The sequence below is a fragment of the Suncus etruscus genome, chromosome 1 (assembly GCF_024139225.1).
Source record: "Suncus etruscus isolate mSunEtr1 chromosome 1, mSunEtr1.pri.cur, whole genome shotgun sequence".
NCBI classification, from domain to species: domain Eukaryota; kingdom Metazoa; phylum Chordata; class Mammalia; order Eulipotyphla; family Soricidae; genus Suncus; species Suncus etruscus.
Window position 1 is genome coordinate 85,602,136 of NC_064848.1, and position 24,684 is coordinate 85,626,819.

Genomic DNA, 24,684 nt, shown 5'->3' on the forward strand with positions numbered 1-24,684 from the left:
AAATACTCGTTTTTGAATGGTGTCATTCTGGCCCCGGGGAGCGCTCAAATTTAAGAGCACCTGAGGTCACAGGTTCTATTCCCCAGCAGCACCGACTGCTGTTTGGGAATTGGACACAACTAAGTGTTTGAGCGAGACCAGGCAGCACCCAGTCAGTCCTGAAACTACTAAAGGAAGGGGCCTAAATAAAATAGGATCTACAAAGGAAACAAATACCATTATTATTGTAATTATTCTTGGGCTCTGTCCTGCACCAGTGCTTTGAGCATTTCCACAAGCCACAGTGGGGCCCAGCCCCGTTTGCTTCAGGGCGGGCTCCCCAGACACCAAATGCTACCTGGCCGTCGGGGCTACCTGACACTTTCCTAGCCATCACCTTGCTGGGATCCAACTCCAGGCAAGACCCTGCAGACAAATGCAGGCCACGGGCTTTAAATGCCTCCGCCCGATCTTGATGCCACTCGGGCGCCAGAGGGCTCTTTGCGTTTCCTCATCCGTGTCTGTGTGCACCCAAATCCATCCAGCTCAGAGGCAGCTCCTGGGGGACCTTCCGGGCAGATGATCGGCAGGCGCAGCGCCCAGAAGTCCCGAGCGAGGGTTTCCATGGCAACACGGTCCCTACTTAAAGCCTCCTTCGATCCTCTTTATAGCGTTCAGCCCGGAGCCGCCAGGTTCCACGCACTTACCTTCCTTCCTGCGAGCCGCCTTCGGATTCTCGCGACACACCACGCACAGGCCACTCAAGTAGCTGAACTACACTTCCCAGAATGCTCTGGGCCTCTTACAATAGGCTGGACTACACTTCCCAGAATGCTCTGGCCTCTCTCGCCGAGAATCTCGTCCTCGGCGTGATTCCTCCCCGCCCCCCGTAGGAAACCTTTACGACTCGCCCTTATGAAAAAACGCCGCACGACGCAGTCGTACTACAATTCCCATCATGCCTCGCGGCTCCCAGGTTCCCTTGCGGTAGGTCACTTCCTGCTCATGACGTACTTCCTCTCTGCTGGGCGCGCTGGCTGGAAGGTCTGAAACGTAGAGTGGAAGTTGCACTGGAGAGAAAGCCGGCATGGCTTCCTCACGCACGTCGTCTTCCACGGTATAGATCTGTGTTCGCTCTGGGAGTGAGCGTGGAGGGCTGGGAGCGCCCCTGCGGGAAGCGGCCGTTGGAGAACTAGGGTGGTGGAGGATCTTGCATTGGCAGAGTGGCGTTTTCTCAAATTCTGAGCGGGGTCATGGGCGGGTATTATTGTTGGTTTTTTTTTTTTTTCCAAAAAATTCCATTGCACAACCCAGTACAGCCTTGAAAAGGAACGATCTTTCCCTGCTGGTCCAGAGCTCTGGGGAGAAGGGTCTTGGCCACCAACGATTAGATCTCTTCTTCGAGCCGAGGCCTTCCCTTTAACTCCATCCTTCTACCTTCCACCCGAAAATCCCATCCTATCATAGCCTTCCCCTTAGCCTCTCTCCTCGGTGGATTCAGTTGTCTTTGATATGTCCATGGTGATGATCTCTATGCTGGGAAGTTAGTTTCATGAAATTCCAGCAGAAATTGTATTTCCAATCCCATGAAATAAACCTGTTCCAAAGCGAACTTTTGATTGGAGAAAAATTCCCCAATTCAGTCCCGCCTCTTCCTAGGCTCTTTCTAGGCTAAACGTTAGGTCCTCAACATCTCCTTTCTCCCCATCCCTTAAGTCAGTGAATATACACATTCTATTGGTTTGCTTGATTTGGGTTATTTCGGACCTCACCCAGAGGTGCTCAGGACTTACTCCTGACTGCACTCAGGGATCATGCCTGACAGGCTCAGAGTGCTGGGGGATTGAACCTGGACCTGCCGTACGCAAAGCAAGAACGCTATCCTGCTATTCTATCACTCAGGTTACAGTGAAGACATTTCTTGGCCATTGTTTATTTGGAGTTGACGTTCCAAAGGGCAGCTTTGGGAAAAGCTAACCAGTTGCTGAAATTGTTGGGGGTTAATGGAAGCCTTTGATTTTGCAGGCAACCAAAACGAAATCCCCTGATGACTTGGTCGCACCTCTAGTGAAGAAACCGCACATCTACTATGGAAGTCTGGAAGAGAAGGAGAGGGAACGGCTGCTTAAGGGCGAATCTGGGATTTTGGGGAAAGAAGGACTTAAAGCAGGAATTGAAGCAGGAAATATTAACATCACCTCTGGTAAGATGCAAATTGTGAGACCACCTTTTGTTTTGGCTGCACTCAGGGGTTACTCCTACCTCTGCACTCAGAGATCTCTCCTAGCAGGCTCAGGGGACCATATGGGATGCCCAGGGTCAAACCCAGGTCTGCGTGTGCAAGGCAAATGCCCTACCTGCTTTGCTATCACTCTGGCTCCTATGAGAGCATCTTTACCTTTGGTGCTCAAATTCTCTAATGAATATGTTCATTGTTTTGGTGCCACACCTGACTGTGCTCAGGAGATCATAATGGAGTGCCAGAGATGGAACCCTGAGTTGCCACATGCAAGGCAAGTGTCTTACCCATTGTATTATCTTGTTGGCCCCCTAAGTACCTTTTTTGGGGGGTTAGATCATACTTGCTGGTGTTCAGGGGTTTCTCCTGACTCTGCACTCAGAAATTATTCCTGGTAGTGCTTTGGGACCATATGAGATGCCAGGGATTGAACCTTGGTCGACTATGTGCAAGGCAATTACCCTACCTGCAGTATTAATGCTCTGCCCCTCAATATCTTTTACAATATTATTTGGGGCTTGCTTGAAGCCTGTATCTTGAACATGTATCTCATTTGTTTTATGTTTCTATGCTTATTTACACTGTGGAGAAGCATATATTCTCTTTATTCGTGTAGTTGTGTTTTGGGCCACATTTACCAATGCTCAGGGGTTACTTTAGGCTCTGTAGTCAGAAATTACTCTTGTCCATACTTGGGTGACCATATTGGTTGCCTGGATCAAACGGGATTAGGCATGTGCAGTGCAAACCCACTTGTACTATTATTCTGGTTTCTGCATTCTCTCTTGAACACATTTTTCTGTCTCTCAAATCTTTTTTTCCCCCTTCATTTTTCTGTGGGGGCACATCCAGCAGTGCTCAGGAGGCTGTAAGGGATGCTGAGTATAGATCCTAGGGCTACCACCTGCAAGGCAATCGCCCTACTATCACTCCAGCCCTACTTTAATTTTTATAAGGAAGTTTATTTCTAGGTAAGCAGCCTACTGGCTGTACTTGTTTTCTGGCCCAAATCTTGACTGTTTTAAATAGTGCTATTATTATTATTATTATTTTTAGACAGAAAAATACGGAACGCTTTACGAATTTGCGTGTCATCCTTGTGCAGGGGCCATGCTAATCTTCTCTGTATCGTTCCAATTTTAGTATATGTGCTGCTGAAGCACATAGGTGTTCAGGGACCAAAGTGATATTACAGAAGTTAAGACACTTTGCATGCAATGACCACGGATTGATTCTGAGCTTCGTGTGTCCACCCACACCCCCATTGCCAGCTATGGTCCCCGAACCAAATAACACATTGCTGTATATGTATCTTTTCCAATTAATCTTTGTGTGGTCTTGGCTACTCAAGAGTGGAATTATTGGGTCAGTTTTTGTTTTGGGGGTAGGATTTGGCTATGTTTTTTTGGGGGGATCACAGTCAGCAGTGGTAAGGACTTCTGGCGCTTGCTCTCTCTCTCTCTCTCAACATAAAATTAGGTATAATTCAGGCACTGTAGAGGAACTTGAATTTCTCGTTTGAACTTCATCCTTTTTTTTTTGCGGGGGGTGCCGTTGGGCCAGCAGCACTCAGGGGTTACTCCTGTCTCTGAGCACAGAAATTGCTCCTGGCAGGCTCAGGGGACCATATGGGATGCCAGGGATCGAACACAGGTCCATTCTGGGTAGGCCACGTGCAAGGCAAACACCCTACTGCTATGCTACTACTCTAGCCAGAACTTCAATTTCTTCTTAAGATCGTTTGGTAATGTATTTTTTGTTTGTTTTGTTGTATTATGTTGAGACACCTGGCAGTGCTTGAGGTTAATTCCTAGTTTTGTGTTGAAGGGACGGTGCAGTCCTGGGGATTGAACCAAGCTCCTGCTTGCAGGGTATATACATTAGCCTCTTGAGCTCTCTCCCTGGGCCCTTCTTTCTTTTCTTTGGGGGGGGGGGATTTTTGGGCCACACCTGGTGACACTCAGAGGTTACTCCTGGCTATGCACTCAAATCGCCCCTGGTTTGGGGGACTATATGGGATGCTGTCCTAGGTTAGCACATGCAAGACACATGCCCTAACACCTGTGCCACCGCTCCACCTCCCCTTCTTTCTTTGGCTTTTGGGCTATACCTGGCAATGCTCAGGGATTACTCACGGTGTTCCTTGGGAAACAATTTGCGATGCCAGGAATTAATACCTGATACCAGTTGGTCAGGTGTAAGGCAAATAGCTTATATGCTATAATACTATTACTCCAGCTCCTGTGTTTTGTGTTTATGGTTTGTTTTTATACCTGGTTGTACTCGGGCTACTCCTAACAGTACTTAGGAAACTATGCAGTATATAGCATTGAACCTAGGCCTCCTTTATACAAAGCACAAACTCGGCTATCTCTAGATCTGTCTCTAGATCTCTGTCTCTAGATCCTGTGGAGCTAGAGATCCCATGTGTATGTGTTTTTTGTTTTCTTCAGTTTGGAGGTCACACCTGGTGGCACTCAGGAGTTACTCCTGGCTCTGCTCTAAGAAGTCGCTTTTGGCAGGCATGGGGGACCATATGGGATGCCGGGATTTGAACTGGAATCCATCCTGTGTTGGCCACATGCAAGGCAAAATGCCTTACTGCTATGCTATCACTCCGGCCCCCAATGTATGTGTTTATTTAAACACTTTTCATTTTATCCAAATGCTTGTATTTGGTGCAGATTTTAAAACTAGCTTCTAATGCCAAAAAGAAAACACCAAATAAATTCCAGGAAATATCACTTCTGTGGTAATATTTATTATGTTTATTATAATATACTTGGACTGCTTTAGAGAGTAGCTTGGCAGTTGTATTTTGAATTTTGCCAGGGTCACAACCAGCAGAACTTGAGGTGCCATTTCCATCTTTGTGCTCAGGACTCACTCCTGACTATTAGGGGACTTATCTGGTTCTGAGAATTGAGCTAGGGCTGGCAATATATAAGACAAGCCCCTAAATCCCTGTGCTCTTTCTGGTCATAGAATTGTTTTTGTTTTTTTGGTTTTTTGGGCCACAACCAGCGGTGCTCAGGGGTTACTCCTGGCTGTCTGTTCAGAAATAGCTCCTGGCAGGCACGGGGGACCGTATGGGACACTGGGATTCGAACCAACCACCTTTGGTCCTGGATCGGCTGCTTGCAAGGCAAAGACCACTGTGCTATCTCTCCGGGCCCCTGGTCATAGAATTGTTGAAATGACATTTCCATTTTATCTCTTAGATAGTTTGCATTACTGAACTTCGCTAGAATTTGTGCTCTTATTATCTCATTCTCATTTAAGCAGTGTTTATGTGGAAGTATAAGAACGCCAAATGCATTAGGCTTTGTGTGTCATGATTTAACAAATTTAGAAATAATACCTATAAAGTGAACAATAAATTCAGTGGTTTAACTAGGGACACACACAAAATCCATTCATTAGAAACATAGTTTCCCCCATCTTTGAAGAAAAGCTGGTGCTTATGCTATTGTTCCTTCTTTTTATAGGCGAAGTGTTTGAAATTGAAGAGCACATCAGTGAACGCCAGGCCGAAGTGCTTGCTGAGTTTGAGAGAAGAAAGCGAGCCCGGCAAATCAATGTTTCCACGGATGACTCCGAGGTCAAGGCTTGCCTCAGAGCCTTGGGGGAGCCCATCACGCTTTTTGGAGAAGGTCCTGCCGAGAGACGAGAAAGGTGCCCTTCTAAATATTTGCTCTTCTCAATCATAGGGTGCCAGTTCCAAATTCCATTTGTTTTTTTTGTTAGTTTGTTTGTTTGTTTTTGGGTCACATCCAGGGGTGCTCAGGGGTTACTCCTGGCTCTGCGCTCAGAAGTCACTCCTGACAAGCTCGGGGGATCATATGGGATGCCGGGATTCTAACTAGGGTCCGTCCTGTCTTGGCCTCATGCAAGGCAAAGGCCTTACCACTGTGCTATCGCTTCAGCCCCTCCCCTCCATTTCATATTTTTATCTAGAATGTTTAATGCAGTATCTTAAATAACATAATAAAAGATAAGTTGTGTTTGTGTTTTGAGTCTTAGGCCACTTTTTGCCCCTCAATAATTTAAAAAAAAAATAGAGTCTGATGAGGATGCTAACACTCCCCCCTCTTCTCTCCCCAGTGTGGAATTTATAAAACATATCATTGAACTTAAACCATTTTTTGTCAAGGGTGAGAGTAATTAGTACAGCAGGTAAAGCATTTACCTTGCATGCAACCAACTTGGATTTGATCCCTGGTATCCCTTAGCTCCCCTGAGTCTACTAGGAATGATCTCTGAGCTCCATGGGATATGTGTCACTCTTTGCCTCCCATTCCCATCTCCCCAAAAATTGTATTTATCTCATTTGTTCTCAGGAACTGAAAGCATAACAAGTGCCTATTTCAAAGGATGCTGTCCTTAGATGATACTTTTCTGTGAGTTGGAGGGCACACCATCTTTTGGTGGTAAACTAGTTATCTACAGTTATGAGAGTCACCTTTCCTTTGCTTTTTTTTTTTTTTTCCCAAGCTCTTTCCTTCATCATCAGGCTTGGAAATTGTGTTTTGGTTTTGGTTTTTGGGCCACACCCAGTGGCACTCAGGGGTTACTATTGGTTTTGCACTCAGAAATCATTCCTGGCAGGCTCGGGGAACCATATGAGATGCTGTGATTGAAACGGGGTCGGCCTCATGCAAGCTAAACTCCCTACCCACTGTGCTATCTCTCTGGCCCAGGCTTGTAAGCTTTGTACCCTGACTCTCTGGGGTTCATATCCCTCATTTACTCACCTCTACAAAATAATTGGTCCCTATCATATTATAGTCCCACTTCCTAGGTTTGCATTTCATCAGTCCTAAGTAAATAAATTTGCTATAATACTGTCAGCAACTCTCTTTCAAACCTTCTTACCTTCACTCTCATGACGCAGTGACCTTTTGCTTGTCTTTCTGTTTTTGAAGTTAATTCTCAACAACAGAATCGCTTTTTTATTTTTTTGTATAATCCTCATAAACTGCAGGAATGTGTATAAACTTCATAAACTGCTCTTGTGCGCGTGTGCATGTGCGTGTCCCCACGTCTGGAGATACTTAGTTGGTACTGCCAGCCACAAGGTTTAGTACTCAGTGCTTGGGGCCAGGCCGAGTGGAGTTTATGGGTATTGGGGCTATACCTGATGGTTCTTGGAGAGCCATATAGTACTGGAGGTCAAAGTCAGGGCCTTGTATCTGCCACACTTTTGCCCTGGCTTTGAGTCAGATCCCCATCTCTATTTTATTTATTTATTACTGTTATTATTAATGACTGTTTTGGGATCACACCTAATGATACTTAGCAGTTATTCCTGGCTCTACACACAGGAATCACTCCTGGCAGGACTCAGAAAATCATATAGGTTGTCAGAGCTGGAACCTAGATCAACTGCATGCATGGAAAGCACCCTACCAGCTGTGCTGTTGCTCCTTCCCTCTCCACCTCTGTATTTTAATATAAACCCACTTTTAAAGATATTAGGAGGGGGCTATGCGGTGCTGAGTATCAGATTCAGAACCTTGGTTGTCCTCGGCATGTGCACTCCATTTATCCTATCCTGCATTAGCACAGGCCATCAGTCCAAACTCACTGTTTGTTACTGTGCCTGATGTCCAGCTACCAGATTGCTGGAGCCTGTACTTTCTATACTTATTGAGGGGTGTGGATGTAGGGAACCTTGCAGCCATATCCAGCTGTACTTGGGAGACAATATTTGATTGGACTGAGTTAAGGTTAAGCACCCTGATCCTTGCTCTCTCTCTCTCTAACCTCCATCTAGCCCCATCTCTTGTCTTGGATTATATTTCTGCATAGCTTTCTGATGAGTATCTGCTTTATGAAGCAGCAGCATGGTCTAGCTAGTTTGTCTCTTCTGCAATAGACCAGTGTCTTTTCTATTGCCACTTTTGCTATCTAGATAGCTGCCCATTGGTATAGCTTCACACATCATGGCAGCTGTTGTACTTTCCTGGAACACTGAAACTTTTTTTTTTTGTTTGTTTTTTGAGTAACCCCCGGTAGCGCTCAGGGGTTACTCCTGGCTCTGCTCAGAAATCACTCCTGGCAGACCTGGAGGACCATATGGGATGCAGGGGTTTAAACCACCATCCTTCTGCATGCAAGGCAAATGCCTTACCTCCATACTATCTCTCTGGCCCCTGAAACACTTTTTGACATGCTTAATTTTCTCTTTTTCTCTTTCATGTCTTTTAGAGTCCTCATTCTCTGAATTCAGCATACATGCTACTTCCTCAGATATCTTTTTTTTTTTTTTTTTTTTTGGTTTTTTGGGCCACATTCGGCGGTGCTCAGGGGTTACTCCTGGCTATCTGCTCAGAAATAGCTCCTGGCAGGCACGGGGGTCCATATGGGATGCTGGGATTTGAACCAACCACCTTAGGTCCTGGATCTTCTGCTTGCAAGGCAAACACTGCTGTGCTATCTCTCCGGCCCAAGTTACCTCTTTTTTAAAACACCTGACCCCTTGTGGCGAGAGCAATAGTAGAGCAGGTAGGGTGCTTTTGCCTTGCATGCAGCCAACCCAGGTTCAATCCCCAGCATCCTATGTGGTCTCCCCAGCATATCAGGAGTGATTTCTGAGTGCAGAGCCAGAAGTAACCCCTTAGCATCGCCTGGTGCAGCCCCCAAAACCAAAAAAATAATAATAACAAAAAATAACCACCTGATCCCCTTTAAAGTAAGAACCCCCAGTGATGTCCCTATTTTGTTGTTGTTGTTGTTGTTTTTTGGGCTATACCCAGCAGTGCTCAGGGGTTACTACTATCTCTGCGCTGAGAAATTACTCCTGGCAGACTCGGGACCACATGGGATGCCAGGGATCGAAGCCAGGTTGGCCGCGTGCAAGGCAAATGCCTTAGCACTGTGCATAATTCTGGCCCCTATATTTATTTTTGAATAAATATTGGAGCCAGAGCAATAACTCAAGAGACTAGAGTGCATGCTCTTCATATGAGCTCCAGGTTTAATTCCTGGATTGCATGGTTTCTCGAGTATTGCTGGATGTGACCCCATAATCATCTATTTAAAAAATGTAAGAATTTGGAGCCAAAGTGACAGTCTGGTGAATAGGGTATTTGCCTTGCTCGTAGCTGACCCAGGTTCAATCTTTGGCTCCCCATATTGTCCCCTGAGAGCTTGCCAGGAGTGATCCCTGAGTGTAAAGTAGTAAGCCCTGAGCACTGAAGTTTTGTTTTGTTTTTAACCACACCAGGCAGTAGTGGGCATAAGCCCTGGCTAGGTGGTTCTGACAATACTTGGGGCACCTTGCAATGCCAAGGGTCTAGCTTGTTATTCCTGCATCTAAACCAGGGATCCCAGCCCTTTGAGTTAACTCCCTACCATCCGCCCCAGTTACTTTCTGTACAATTATTTAATTCCCAGGACTGTTTGAATCCAAGAATTGTTTCTTAGTCACTGTTGCATGCTAAGCACATTGTTCAATAGCAGTACATCGTGGTCATACTTGAGGGTTGACTGCTTGCTCAGATCATGTGATAGCTAGTGTGCTGGGGCTGGTTGATTCTAAAAGAATAGGATCATTATTTATAGGTCAGCTCAGGGAACCTTCAAATAAAGAAGACTGAAAGAAATCACCCTGCAGATCTCTTCTTGGGGCCACCTTCCCTGCCATATTTGGCTAACAAGTGTGGAGATTCAGTGTTTGAGCTCCACCCAGCAGTAGTTGGGGTCCAAATGGCATCATATCAGAGAACCCATTTGAGATCCTTTGAGCCGCTTCCAGACTCTGACAACTTGGTTCTTAAGATTGCGAGGGCCCAGACTGATAGAACAGCAGGTAGGGGGCTGGGGTGATAGTATAGCAGGTCAGCACTTCCTTATATGTCACTGACCCAAGTTCAATCCTCAAATAGATCTCAAATAGATCCTCAAGTTCACCAATAATAATTCCTTAGTCCATGACTGGGATAACCCCTGAGTATTGAGCTGTCCCCCCACAAATAAAATTAATTAAAAAATAAGAACAGCAAGTAGGGCACTTGCATATGGCCAACCTGCTTTTGATCCCAACACCCCATATAATCCTCTGATCCACACTGGAAGTGATTCCTGAGCCCTGCCAGATATGGCCCAAGCACCCCAAGGAAGAAAAGATTGCTAGGGGTCTGACTGAGGAAAGGAGGAGGGGAAACTTGCTTTTCTTTCTTTCTTTTTTCTTTTTTTTTTAAATTTCTTTGGTTGGGTGTCACACCCAGCAGCACTCAGGGGTTACCCCTGGCTCTGCACTTAGAAATTGCTCCTGGCAGGCTCGGGGGACCATATGGGATGCCAGGGATCAAACCCAGGTCTGTCCCACGTCAGCCATGTGCAAGGAAAATGCCCTACTGCTGTGCTATCACTTTGGCCTCTGCTTTTGTTTTTTCAGTGTCAGCTCTATTTCAATTTTTTTTTTTTTTTTTTTTTTTTGGTTTGATGCTCAGGGGTTACTCCTGGCTAAGCGCTCAGAAATTGCCCCTGGTTTGGGGGGACCATATGGGATGCCGGGTGATTGAACCGTGGTCCTTCCTTGGCTAGTGCTTGCAAGGCAGATACCTTACCTCTAGCACCACCTCACTGGCCCCCTCTATTTCAATTCTGTTTTTTTGGTTTTGTTTTGGCCACACTCAGCAGCGCTCAGGGGTTACTCCTGGCACTGTGCTCAGAAATCGCTCCTGGCAGGCTCGGGGGACCGTATGGGATGCCGAGGATTGAACCTGGATCTGTCCTGGGTTGGATGCATGCAAGGCAAATTCCCTACCACTGTACTATCACTCTGGCCCCTCTATTTTAAGTCTGAAATTTTTTAAATTTCATTTTAAAAAATGTTTTCTGTTACAGATTAAGAAACATCCTCTCAGTAGTCGGTACTGATGCCTTAAAAAAGACCAAGAAAGATGATGAAAAGTCTAAAAAGTCCAAAGAAGAGGTAAATATGCTGGGCCTCAGAATATTAGCAATGAAAATGCAGGAGTTGTTCATCACCCATTTTTTTGTTTTCGGGTGGTTTCATGGCTTAGAAGGGGCATAGATGTCTTTGAGGAAAACTTTCAGAAAGAGTTCTTAGTTGTTGACAGTAGTGATAGTTTGTGGGTTTTGTGTAGGTCTAGAAGGCGATATGAGATTTTCCCATTTAGGAAAGAACCATAGAATTTCTGGTGTAACTTACTTGTAACAATAGCCTGGAAATCATCAACTAAGAGGAAAAAAAAAGAGCACAACAAAGTGCTTCTGAATACTTTGTCTCACTTCCCAAAGAATTCACATTCCAGACAGTTACAGTAGAGAATTGAGGGGAGAGTGGGCCAGGAATGTTTCAGAACTAATGTTTGTTCTTTGACCTTTAGTATCATCAGACTTGGTACCACGAGGGACCCCACAGTCTAAAGGTCGCTAGACTGTGGATCGCTAATTACTCTCTGCCCAGGTAAGGAGAACTTCTGGAATGTAGGTTCCCAAGTTTAATTGGCCTTTTCAGGAAAATAAGTCACTTAACATCCCCCTTGACATCTTCCTTTATCAGTTAGGAGGAGGGGCCATGCCTGGCAGAGCTCAGCTTTCTCAGCTTTGCCTTCAGGAATCCCTCCTGTGTAGGTCTAGGTATCCACCCTGTTTGACCACATTCAGGACCAAACTATACTGCACTGTCTCCAGCCCCTTTTAAATGTTTTTTTTTTGTTTGTTTGTTTTTTGTTTTTTTGGGTCACACCCACACACACCGTAAGGCCTTTGCCTTAGACGCAGAAGGATGGTGGTTCAAATCCCGGCATTCCATATGGTCCCCCGAGCCTGCCAGGAGCAATTTCTGAGTGTGGAGCCAGGAGTAACCCCTGAGCGATGCCGGGTGTGACCCAAAACAACAACAACAACAAAAAAAAAACAAAAAGAAATCACTTCTGGCAGGCTTGGAGGACCATATGGGATGCCAGGATTCAAACCACCATCCTTCTACATGCAAAGCGAACGCCTTGCCTCTATGTTATCCCTCTGGCCCCTGAAATCTATTTTTTGTTTGTGTTTGGGCCCACTGGTGCTCAGGGTGTATTCCTAGCTCTGTGCTCAGGTCTTATACCTGAGAGTGCTTGGTGGGACATATAGGGTGCTAGGGATCCAACCCAAACACATATTGGCTGCATGCAAGGCAAGAGCCTTCCCTCTGGACTATTTCTCCGCCCGCTCAGATTGCTTTATTTAACCCAGGGGTTTCAAACTCAGTTTACCTGGGGGCCGCAGGAGGCAAAGTCGGGGTGATCCTTGAGTGCAAAGTCAGTAGTAAGCCTTGAACATTGGAGGGTGTGACCCAAATAACTAAAAAACAAAACAAGAAAAGATTCCTCTAGGGCAGGGCCACAAAATGTTGTATGGTGGGACGCAAACGGTCCGGGGGCCACGAGTTTGAGACCCCTGATAACCAAACCACATCTTCTCTCAAGTTGTATCAAGGCCACTGTCATCCTCCCCTGGATCATTCCAGTGCTTGCCTTTCCCCTCCTACCCTCAGGCTAATATTACCTATTTTGGAAAATACTGCTGTAGAGGAATAAAGCAGCTTTTTTTCTCATTTCCCCTTTGGGTGTGAGACTTTTATTAGTGACTGGATAGGAAATGGTTGCGAGGTGTGTAGGTTTCCCTATCTACATTTGCTTGCAATCCTGATGCTATTTCTGTCACAGAGCAATGAAACGCTTAGAGGAAGCGCGGCTTCATAAAGAGATTCCTGAGACAACTCGGACCTCCCAGATACAAGAACTGCACAAATCACTTCGGGTAAGATGCTCCTTACAGTTGGTTCTCCAGTATCTTTGTTTCCTAAGTTCTTTTGGAGTGGGGGTGGGGGAGGGTACATGTATAAAGTGGGAATTAGATCATATCTGGCAGTTGTTGGGTGCTACTCTTGGCTCTGGACTCTGGGTCATCCCTGGTGGTGCACAGGGGACTGTGTGCTGTTGAGGCTCCAGCCCTGCCCTTCGTGCAGAGCATGCACTCAGCCACTTGTGCCAGCTCTTCGGCCCTCAAATATTTGTTAGACTTCATTCATCAGCTCATGCTTAAGAAGATCAGTGTAGCTAATACTGTTTTTCCTGTGTTTGGCTGTTACTACTTGGGAGGAACCTTCAGTTACAGTGACAGAACCTATTGTACCTTGTATTTGGCAGAAGTCAAAGATTCTACCTTTTGGAGGTTGCAGGGATGCCCTGCAGATGGTGTTTAGGGGACCAGCACCACTTCTAATGCTACTAGGGCTGGCTGTATAGAACAGATGGTTCCATGCTCAGGCCCCATAGTGCTAATGGCTACTTCTAGCTTTGTTCAGGGACTGAGGTACCAGGGATAAAACTGACAAAAATGTACTCCAATCCTTGGAGCTATTTCCCAACCCTTAGTTCTGCTTATCTTTTTTTTTAATAGTGAAACAAAGTAGTTTTTAGTGAACCAAACTTACTCAGAAAGGTGACAGGAGAGAAGGAAGGGAAATGATGTATTTAAAGGGAGACACAGACCTCTCCAGAAAGGAAATAAACAAAGAAACAAACAAGCAAGTGAGATTAAGAACACAAACGTGGGGGCCAGGCGGTGGCGCTGGAGGTAAGGTGCCTGCCTTACCTGCGCTAGCCTAGGACGGACCGCGGTTCGATCCCCCGGCATCCCATATGGTCCCCCAAGAAGCCAGGAGCAACTTCTGAGCGCATAGCCAGGAGTAACCCCTGAGCGTCACAGGGTGTGGCCCAAAAACCAAAAAAAAAAAAAAAAAAAAAGAACACAAACGTGAAAAGCAAGCCTCTACTTAAATCTTTTCAATGTGTCATAGCTGTATGCTGGATCTTTTAGGGTTTTGCTATTCATATTTCGCTAATATAGGAGCTCATTAGGAATAATAGGACTATACATGACAACATGCAGAGTTCCAATAATTTTGATTTCATTCTTTGAACAGCATAAAAATTTCCTGGGCTGGAGCGATAGTATAGCAGGTAGGGTGCTTACCTTGCATGCAGCTGCACCAGGTTCAATCCCCAGCTTTCCATGTGGTACCTAGCACCTCCAGGAGTAATTCCTGAGTGCAGAGCCAGGAATAATCTCTGATCTCCACCAGATGTAGCTCAGAACCCCTGCAAAAAACTCCCTAACATGAATTTTGGTGGGGTATAACAATAAAGCTGTTTTTTTTAATGGTGGAAAATCCAGGAAGCCTTTGTATTAGCCTGTTAACCACTGTTTATCTTTTTCTTTTTAAGTCTTTGAATAATTTCTGCAGTCAGATTGGGGATGATCGACCTATCTCCTTCTGTCACTTTAGTCCCAATTCCAAAATGTTGGCTACGGCTTGTTGGTAAGTTTCTTTGTATAGTGACATTAGAAGTCTTATTTCTCCATCCTCTTTCTTCACGTCTTCAGAGAACACCAGGCATTTCCAGGTAGACTAAAGTTTGAGTAGTTCAAATTGTATAAGAGACCTCAAGATCCCTGGAATGTTCTAGCATTTTCTGGCACTAGTATTTCAGAGCAGGTCATAGAGCAAGTTAGCTTACTGAACCTAAGGGTGGGGTGTGAGGGAGATGTAGGCTACAATCTAGTGCTCAGTGGCTGCTCTCAGCTCTGGCTCAGAGTTCACTCTGGCGAGTGCTGGGAGACCATGTGGTGTTAGGGATCAAACCAGAATGACCTTGTGAGTGTACAATCTCTCTGGCCCCAAACACTAAGCCTTGTGTTGTTACTTTTTGTTTACCATGCTGAAGTTTATTGGGGGAGAAGATACTGTTCCTTTAGTAATATCACCTGGGAACCTTTTCCTTCTCAGACCAAACCTGGCTGAGATGCTTTCCTTTGTATTCGATAGGAGTGGACTTTGCAAGCTCTGGTCTGTTCCCGACTGCAATCTTCTTCACACTCTTCGAGGTGAGTTAGAATCATCCTTACTGTCTGTATCATTCCCAGAATGAACCCTGGCAAGCAGTTGAACTACATGACCTGACTATCAGTTTTCAGGAGTCATTCTGGATCTGATTCTACCAGCATGGGTTTTCTCAGGGTGCAAAGCTGATGCCAGTACCCATAGCACACCCTCTTGGTTCTATATCAGGCTTGGTTCCATTGATGGCACGTGGCCATCTGTTACTCAACCCAAACTCTGGTTTGTTTCACCTTTTTTTGTTTGTTTGGTTTTTGTTTGGGGCCAAACCTGGTAGCACTTAGGGTGTATTCCTGACTGTGAGCTCAGAAATTATTCCTGGCAGGCATGGGGGATCTTTTTGTTTGTTTTTGGGTCATACCCGGCAGCACTCAGGGGTTGCTCCTGGCTCTATGCTCAGAAATTGTCCCTGGCAGGCACAGGGGACCATATGGGATGCCGGGATTCGAACCACCGTCCTTCTGCATGCAAGGCAAATGCCTTACCTCCATGCTATCTCTCCGGCATGCATGGGGGATCTTAAGGGATGCCAGAGATTGAACCAAGTTCGCCTGTGCAAGGCCACTTTACTATTGCTCCAACCCATTTTGTGTGTGTGTGTGTGTGTGTGTTTTAAGTGATTTTAATATTAGAATATACTAGGAGTGGGTGTGGGTTAATACTTGTTCACTTGAGTACTTACTGTCATCTCATTCCCTAACATATATCTACAGTATTCATTATAGTCTGTGTATGCACCAGTTTAAAGATGGTAGAAGCTCATAAACCTTCTCTTTTAACACTCCATCAGGCCATAACACAAATGTGGGCGCCATTGTGTTCCATCCTAAATCCACTGTCTCCTTGGACCAGAAGGCTGTCAACTTGGCCTCTTGTGCTGCTGATGGGTCTGTGAAGCTTTGGAGCCTGGACAGGTGAAAATTAGCTGTTGTGTTGTCTGTCCCATATTCAGTGGAACAAATATTGCTTGTTTGGCCCTTGGCTCCTGAAAACCTGGTCTTGAACACTAGAGATGCTCTGAGAGTCGAGGTTCCTTTCTGTGAGGAAATAGGCCACACTTGTCACCAGGAGCTGTGCCCAAGCTTTCTTGTTCATTAACTTTGGTTCTGGACTTTTGCTTTCTAGAGCCCACTGTTTACTGTTTCTAGTCATTCTGGAAAGATCTGTTACACCTCCTGCAGAGTAAATTGACATTGGAGAACTGCACTATTTGGTAGATTAACTAAAGATAATATTCTTGGCTACGCACAGGTTCTTAGTAAACAGCCACCAGGGAGAGGAGAATGAGGTGGTGTCTGGCAGCATCACCAAGGAAATGAAGTCTCCTCCCAGCAGTGGTGGCCTTATCCTGGTTGTATCTTCCAGTTGCAGCCTTTTCATATTAGTATGTTTTTTCATATTAGTGTGATGGCTTCCCAAGAAGTCAGGAGCACCCTATTGGCTAAAAGACCTCAATTCACTTGCTTCATTTTCTTTTTGCTGAAAAAGCTCACGTAGCTTTTATTCCAAGGTCTGGTAAAGAGCTTATTAGTGTCTCTATGTTGCCAGACAGGATCTTTTCTATGAACACAGAAAGTTTTAATTGGCTTTGGTAATACTTAGCAATATTGGTCTCCCTCGGGCTTTGATTAGTCCTATGTATGCACATTAACAAAGTTTCCTTTTTAATTGCCCTCTTTAGGGTTCATGTTTATTTCCTCTTGCTGCTGTTTCAGATCTTCTTTAGTTGCTGGGTCGTCGAATTTAATGGCCTTCTAAAGGAGACTAAGCTTCTGCCCATTTAGGGTTCCTTGTTCCTTTATCTCCAGACTCAAATTTGAGAAAGATTTCTCTGTAATCTGTTTGCATTAAAACAGTTTGATATCTGCAGCCTTGCATCTCTGTCAGAATGTTCTCTTTCTACAATCCTAGCACTGGTTTGTTGGGGGTGTGTGTGGGTTTTATTTGTGTTTGTTTTTATATTTAAATTATTAAATCACCATGTTACAAAGTTCATGATTGAGTTTCAGGCATACAGTATCCAACACCCATCCCTTCATCGGTTTCCATTTCTCTCCACCAGTGTCCCCATTTTCCTCCTGCCTGCAACCTTCTTCTCTGGCAGACACTTTTTCTTTTCCTTTTCCACATACAGAGTATCATACAGATCACTTTCACTCCTCGTAGCACCTAGAGTGACCACTTTCCTCTATTGTTGTAGTGGTCTCTTCCCTGTCCTATCCCATCCCCCAGTGGCAACTTCGGACGTAGGACCAGTCCTCCCTCTCTTCATTGCCATTATATTTGGGCGTTATTTATTCCCATATTACTCTATTGTGTTTCTTTAATATCTCGCAAACCCAGCACTGTTTTATTTCAGAGATTTTCCCACACACACCCCTTTTCCCCAGTTTATTCTTTACCCTTTCCATTGTTTTTGTTCTTGTTATGTTGCATACTTAGTTGTGATAGTCTTAAGCTGCATCAGATTTCAGTGGCAGCACCCTGGCCACATTCCCCTCATGGTGGTGCTTGCCCCAGCTCTGATCAAGGGCAGGGTCTATGGGGGCCTCACTATTGACTTGTTTGTTGTACATTGTGGTTGTGCCACTGACCGGGATTTTCTGCAGGAGCTCTACTTTCTAGCCTTGGTGTCTGCACACTTCCAGTGATGCTCACCAGGATCAGTCACTTGTGGTGACCAGACTCACAGGCAGAGCTGTCAGGGTCCCTCTGCTCAGGTTGGTGCCCAAAGGATTTGACTCTTATCTCTGCATATGAGGCACTTGCTCCAAACCATTGAGCTCTTGAATCAGACTCTCAAGTTCTTTAAAACCTTGGAAAGGGGTTCACAATTATTAGCTATAAAGTTCTAACAAAATACATGTTTACTTGTGTACATCTGTATGCAAGAATATACTTAGTGGTCCATAAATTAAATGAGTCTTGTTTGTTTTGTTTGTTTTCTGTTTTGTTTTGTTTTTTTTTTTTTTGTGGGGGGGATTACACCAAGCAGTGTTTAGGTGTTACTCCTGGTTCTGCACTTAGGAATCACTCTTTGGAGGGAGATTGAACTCCATTTAGCCATGTACAAGGCAAGCCTCCTATCCACAGTATTGTCTTTCCAGCTCCAAATTGAATGAATCTTTGCCTAACAATGGAAGAGTTTACTAGCATGTTTGTTTCATTTTAGCGATGAACCGGTGGCAGATATTGAAGGCCATACGGTGCGTGTGGCCCGGGTGATGTGGCATCCATCAGGACGGTTCCTGGGCACTACCTGGTAAGCTGCTTTGTTTCTGTTTTGTCCTGTCCACACAACCCTACTGCAAGATATTCTCCTCTGTTGGCTCTTCAAGTAGGATTCTCTTAAATAGCAGTGAATCGAGGAGACAGCATGTGATAACAGTAAAAGCTAATTATATTTAATTTTCAGTTGTAGTTATTTTGAAATTTCAGAGTTACTAAGAGCTAGTTTGACTCAGCCTTTATTAGAGAGGTGTGTGTTCATGTATTTTTGTATTTGTTACACACCATATTTTAATTTCAGTGTTTACAAATTGGTTTCCCTTTCTGGTTCTGAGTTTAGTGAGTTTAAACTCAGTCAAGGAACTTTTTGATTGTGCCACAGAGGTAGTACAGAGGCTAAGGTGTTTGCCTTGCAGGCAACTGACTCTGCTTTAGTCCCAGCACTGCATATGATCCCCTGACTCCTGAGTACCCTAGGTATGGACAGACAGCTGGACAAACAGGCAAGCAGGTAGACAGGTGCACGCACACGCGCGCGCACACACGCACACACACAATATTTTTCAATTGAGATGTAATTTACACAGAGTAAAATGGATTCATTTCACACTTCATTTCAGTTTGTTTTGCAGGGGGGTTGGCTGTGGTATCTCTCAGGCAGTGTTCAGACGAAACAAGACCATTCAGTCCTTGAGCCCTGCAGTAGGCTGCAAGATGCTGCCAGTGCTAAACCTCCTCGTGCTTAGACCCAGATAGTGCTGGATTCCCAGATATCAAGTCCAGCGTTCTGAGCACTCTCCTTGACCTCCTGTTCATTGAATCTTGACAAGTGCTTCCACATGTCCTCCTTGTATTCTTGTCAGGAAATATTTCCATCAGCCCTAAGATTCTGTGCTTACTGTAGTTAAGAATGATTCATGGGCCCGGAGAGATAGCACAGCGGCGTTTGCCTTGCAAGCAGCCGATCCAGGACCAAAGGTGGTTGGTTCGAATCCCGGTGTCCCATATGGTCCCCATGCCTGCCAGGAGCTATTTCTGAGCAGACAGCCAGGAGTAACCCCTGAGCAACGCCGGGTGTGACCCAAAAACCAAAAAAAAAAAAAAAAAAAGATTCATGGGGCCGGGCTGTGGCGCTGGAGGTAAGGTGCCTGCCTTGCCTGCGCTAACCTAGGACGGACCGCGGTTCGATCCCCCGGTGTCCCATATGGTCCCCCAAGCCAGGAGCAACTTCTGAGCGCATAGCCAGGAGTAACCCCTGAGCGTCACAGGGTGTGGCCCAAAAACCAAAAAAAAAAAAAAAAAAAAAAAGATTCATGTTGCTTGTATCAGTATTATATTCCCTTTGGTTGCTGAGACAAAATTGATTATACAACTCTGCTGCAATTGGTTTATCTATTTTATATTGATGAACACAAGCTATTTTCAGGTTTGGGCTTGTGAGAATAAGTTTGCCATATATATTCGTGTACAGAGCTATTTGTGGATATGTTTTGTCTCTGTTTTCTCCTTATTAAACACTTGTGATTGTAATTTTTAGATCATGGGATAAATGTATCTAACTTAATTTATCTTGTTTGGTTGGGGGCCAAACCTGGCTGCACTCAGGGCTTACTCCTGCCTCTGTATTCAGAAATCACTCCTGTTGGTGCTCAAGAGACAATATGGGGTACTGGGGATTGCATTGAAAGGCAAATGCCCTACCTGCTATACCTTCATGACTACTTAAATACGTATTTAAGTTTTGTTTTTTTGGGGTTTTTTTTTTGTTTTGTTTTGTTTTTTTGGGTCACACCCGGGGGTGCTCAGGGGTTACTCCTGGCTGTCTGCTCAGAAATAGCTCCTGGCAGGCACGAGGACCATATGGGACACCGGGATTTGAACCAACCACCTTTGGTCCTGGATCGGCTGCTTGCAAGGCAAACACCGCTGTGCTATCTCTCCGGGCCCGCATATTTAAGTTTTAAGAATTTTCTAAGAGGTCTCTTAAAGTACTTGTATTATTTTTGTTCTCAGTATTACCAGCACTCGGTGGTGACTATCTTACCACCTCATTTAACAAGTGTTTAGTAAAACTCATTGGCTTTTGTTTACTTTATGGTTTGGGGTTCATGTCCCCAAATGTGCTTGGGGCTTACTTCTGGCGGAGTGTGGCCTTGAACCGAGACTGGCCACAGGCAAGGCAAGTGCTTTATTTGCTGCATCATTGCTCTAGCCCTAACAGCCACTCTTTGTACCTCTTGTGCTATAGGCACTGAGTGTCACCTGCTGGTTTGCTATCCTTTTTGCCATTGCAGTTATGACCACTCCTGGCGCTTGTGGGACCTGGAGGCTCAGGAGGAGATTCTGCATCAGGAAGGCCATAGCATGGGCGTACATGACATCGCCTTTCATCAGGATGGCTCTCTAGCTGGCACTGGGTAAGGTTCTATCACACAGCCCTGGCAGCTCGGTCCTCCATGCCGACTTATTTCTGCCTCCCCTGTGCCCCCAAGGTTTGACCTCCAAAGTAAATTCACATGTTACTTTATTAGGGGCCTAGATGCATTTGGCCGAGTGTGGGATCTGCGCACAGGACGCTGTATCATGTTCCTGGAAGGCCACCTGAAGGAGATCTATGGAATAAATTTCTCCCCCAATGGGTAAAAGGCATCCCCTGACTGCAGGGACAACTGGGGAGGTCACTGGTCCAGGAATTTGTCTCTCACTTCACTGCTGCATCTGCTTCACAGCTACCACATTGCAACTGGGAGCGGTGACAACACCTGCAAAGTTTGGGACCTTCGGCAGCGGCGCTGTGTCTATACCATCCCGGCCCATCAGAACTTGGTGACCGGGGTCAAGTTTGAGCGTAAGCTTTCCTATGTTGTCTTTGTCCTTGTTAGGAAGTGGACAGGCAGTGCTTTTGTGGAATGTAGGCCAAGCTTTAGCATAACTCAGAAGTGGAACAGCAAAGAATTCATACTTTAATTTCTTTCTCTCTGCCATGCTTCCAGAAGGAGCTGTGACATAACATTCTTTATGGAACTAGACGTCTTTGAGTGTTTTGCTGGTTTTTTTCCTCTGTGGAAGCACTAACTACTGAACAGACTGTTCTTGAATGTCAGGGGAAATTAGACACAAGGCTTTAAGGGCTCCTTGGGTTAGCCCAGAGTTGACCCTCATTTGGTGGTGGTTGTATTGTTTTGGAGCCACACCCAGTGGTGTTCAGGGCTTACTCCTGGTTCTGTATTGAGGGATCACTCCTGGTGGGGCCTGGAGGACCATATGTGGTGCTGGGGATCAAACCCTGCCCAGGTACATTCAAGGCAAACACCCTACCCACTGTACAATCTCTCCAGCTCCTAGAGTTGTCCCTTTTTACTCAGGCTTAATAGGAATGTGGATCCACAAGGTTGGGTTTTTCTTTCTGGTGACTCTGCAAATACCTTCTTTTCCCAAATAGTATGTGCTGTCAGCTTTGGGGCAGTGTTTTTTGTTTTGTTTCGTTTTGTTTTTTTTGCTTGTTTGTTTGTTTTGTTTTTGTTTTTTTTGTTTTTTTTGGTTTTTTTTTTTGGTTTTTGGGCCACACCCGTTTGACACTCAGAGGTTACTCCTGGCTATGTGCTCAGAAATCGCCCCTGGCTTGGGGGGACCATATGGGACGCCGGGGGATCGAACCGCGGTCCGTTCCTTGGCTAGCGCTTGTAAGGCAGACACCTTACCTCTAGCGCCACCTTCCCGGCCCCTTGTTTTTGTTTTTTTTGGGCCACGCCTGGTGACTCGGTGACACTCCTGCTATGCGCTCAGAAATCGCTCCTGACTTGAGTGATCATATGGGATGCTGGGGATTGAACCCAGGTCCGTCCTGGGTCAGCTGTGTGCAAGGCAAACGGCCTACTGCTGCACCATTGCTCCAACCCCTGGGGCAGTTTTATATATATATATTTTGGGGGGGGGGGCTTTTGGCTTTTTGGTCACACCCGGTGATGCTCAGGGGTCACTCCTGGCTATGTACTCAGAAATCACTCCTGGCTTGAGGAACCATATGGGATGCCAGGGATTGAACCGAGGTCCGTCCTGGATTAGCTGTGAGCAAGACAAATGTCCTACTGCTGTGCTATTGCTCCGGCCCTATTTATTTATTTATATATATATAATTTTTTTTATAATTTATTTTGGTTTTTGGTTCACACCCGGCGGCGCTCAGGGGTTACTCCTGGCTCTGTGCTTAGAAATCACTCCTGGCAGAAACAGTGGACTATATGGGATGCTGGGATTCAAACCACCTTCTGTCCTAAATCGCCTGCATGTAAGGCAAACACCATAGCTCTGCTATATCTCTAGCCGTGTGTGTGTGTGTGTGTGTGTGTGTTTGTGTGTGTGTGTGTGTGTATTAAATGTATTGATTCCTCCAGTAATTTTTTTTCTCTTCTCTCCCAGCTATCCATGGGAATTTCTTGCTCACCGGTGCTTATGATAACACAGCTAAGATCTGGACCCACCCTGGCTGGTCCCCACTGAAGACCCTGGCTGGCCATGAAGGCAAAGTTATGGGACTAGATATTTCTTCCGATGGGCAGCTTATAGCTACGTGCTCATATGACAGGACCTTCAAGCTCTGGATGGCCGAATAGGCAAAACCATGGGGAATGGAATCAAACCTCAGGCCCTCCCTTAAAAGAGCTATTTTCGGGCCCGGAGAGATAGCACAGAGGCATTTGCCTTGCAAGCAGCCGATCCAGGACCAAAGGTGATTGGTTCGAATCCCGGTGTCCCATATAGTCCTCGTGCCTGCCAGGAGCAATTTTGAGCAGACAGCCAGGAGTAACCCCTGAGCACCGCCGGGTGTGGCCCAAAAACCAAAAAAAAAAAAAGAACTATTTTCAAAAGAAAGGAATGGAGTCTTTGTGTTTCTCCAGTCTTCAAAAACAGAACCTCAACAGAAGGGATTCCCATGGGTGCACCTACTGCAGACGGGTTTCCCTGTCTGTGTGTGTGGGTCAGACCCCTTTTGTGGTTTGAGGTTTTCGTGTTCATCTTCAAGCTCTGCCTCAGACAATGTAGATAGTGTTTTTATGAATCTTTTGTTTGAATACCTGAGTGCCTACTTCACAGCACCCAGACTCTAGTTTGAGAGACTTTAGCTTCCCATGATGGCCTGGGAGTCACAAAACAAGGCAGCTGGACTATCATCTGGACCGTGGACTGTTTCACAGAGTTGGGCAGAGGCAGTTGGCTGCTCTGATAAGGATGAGAAGGCTCACATAGACCAGTTCTTTGGGTTCTGCAATGAAATTCATGGAATACTGAGAACCGTATCAGGATGCTCAGTACTGAATGTTGGCCTTGAAGTTTGTATTTGTGTGATCCCCTCCTGGGTCACTGTCGGGAGTCCCTGGAATGTTGAGGGATCAAACCTGTTTTAGCTGTGCCACCACCTTCGGTTGTATCTTGCTTGAGCTCAGCAGTGGGGTGCTTGTGAAGAGGAACTTGTCCTTTTTTTTCCCCATTGTATTTCATATGTTCTGCAGAGTAAAGTCCTATTCTAAAGGCTGTCCTTTTAACTATTTTGTTATAGTTAAGCTTCTCCTAAATCCCATGGGGCCTTTTGTCAATAGAGGTTCTCCACCCCCTTAATTTTGAGTTTGAGACAATGACAAATTGACCTCAAGTATGAGTTATTCCACTTCTGTTCTTAAGAAGCACTCTTAGTTTTGCTTCATTGGAAGAATGCTTTTTTGGGCCTGACTATCAGTGAACTGCTCCAGAGTTCTGTAATTCTACTTGTTGGCCATTCAGCAGTAATCTTGACCTCTTCCACTCCAGCTTTATAACCTCTGGCCACAAAATACACTGTAAATTCAGAAATATAGGACATTTGAAGGACAAGTATAGAGAATTCAAGAAGGGCTCATATGTAGATCCTTGTTCAAAACTTTCCATTTATTGTTTGAGTGACTGAGTTAGTCTAAACTATGTGTAATGTGTCAATAAATGTTCATCTGATTTAAGTCAAACCAACTCTATAACCTTTGTATTTGCTATGCTTCAGGATGGTCTATTGAGCACTTCACTATTTTATTTGTGCTTGAGTTCTGTCACAGTTGGCCATCTATGAAAATGAGTTCTTAGACCACATGTGGCATTGCACAGGGTCACTGCCAGTGGTACTTGGGAACCATATAGTGCTGGGCGTTGAATTTGGGGGCTCCATCATGCAAAGTGTGTACACCAGCCTATGAGCTACTCCTGAACTGGAAAAGTTTTGTTTTTGTTTTTGGGTCACACCCGGAAGCGCTCAAGGGTTACTCCTGGCTCTACACTCAGAAATCGCTCC

At 45.4% G+C, this 24,684-nt stretch overlaps 1 protein-coding gene and 1 non-coding gene across 2 annotated transcripts; one reads left to right on the forward strand and one right to left on the reverse strand.

Moving 5' to 3' along the window:
* Positions 1–992: 992 nt before the first annotated feature.
* PRPF4 (pre-mRNA processing factor 4) lies at positions 993–23,793 on the forward strand. The gene is made up of 15 exons (XM_049784619.1): positions 993–1,096; positions 2,005–2,182; positions 5,707–5,893; positions 11,072–11,159; positions 11,578–11,657; positions 12,904–12,997; positions 14,467–14,561; positions 15,069–15,127; positions 15,931–16,054; positions 18,313–18,402; positions 20,663–20,785; positions 20,900–21,007; positions 21,098–21,216; positions 22,788–23,030; positions 23,225–23,793. The coding sequence occupies exons 1-14, from the start codon at positions 1,067–1,069 to the stop codon at positions 22,979–22,981; spliced, it is 1,569 nt and encodes a 522-aa protein (XP_049640576.1). The 5' UTR covers positions 993–1,066; the 3' UTR covers positions 22,982–23,030; positions 23,225–23,793.
* On the reverse strand, positions 3,279–3,381 carry LOC125996202 (U6 spliceosomal RNA). Its single transcript, XR_007491230.1, has one exon. It is a non-coding gene; the product is annotated as a U6 spliceosomal RNA (small nuclear RNA).
* Positions 23,794–24,684: the final 891 nt, after the last annotated feature.

Bases quoted from the DNA above. Each gene is read 5' to 3' on its own strand.
- PRPF4 (XM_049784619.1), top strand. From the start codon at position 1,067: ATGGCTTCCTCACGCACGTCGTCTTCCACG. The intron at 11,658-12,903 runs GTAAGGAGAACT...TTTCTGTCACAG, and splicing joins GCTAATTACTCTCTGCCCAG to AGCAATGAAACGCTTAGAGG. The intron at 12,998-14,466 runs GTAAGATGCTCC...TTTCTTTTTAAG, and splicing joins AACTGCACAAATCACTTCGG to TCTTTGAATAATTTCTGCAG.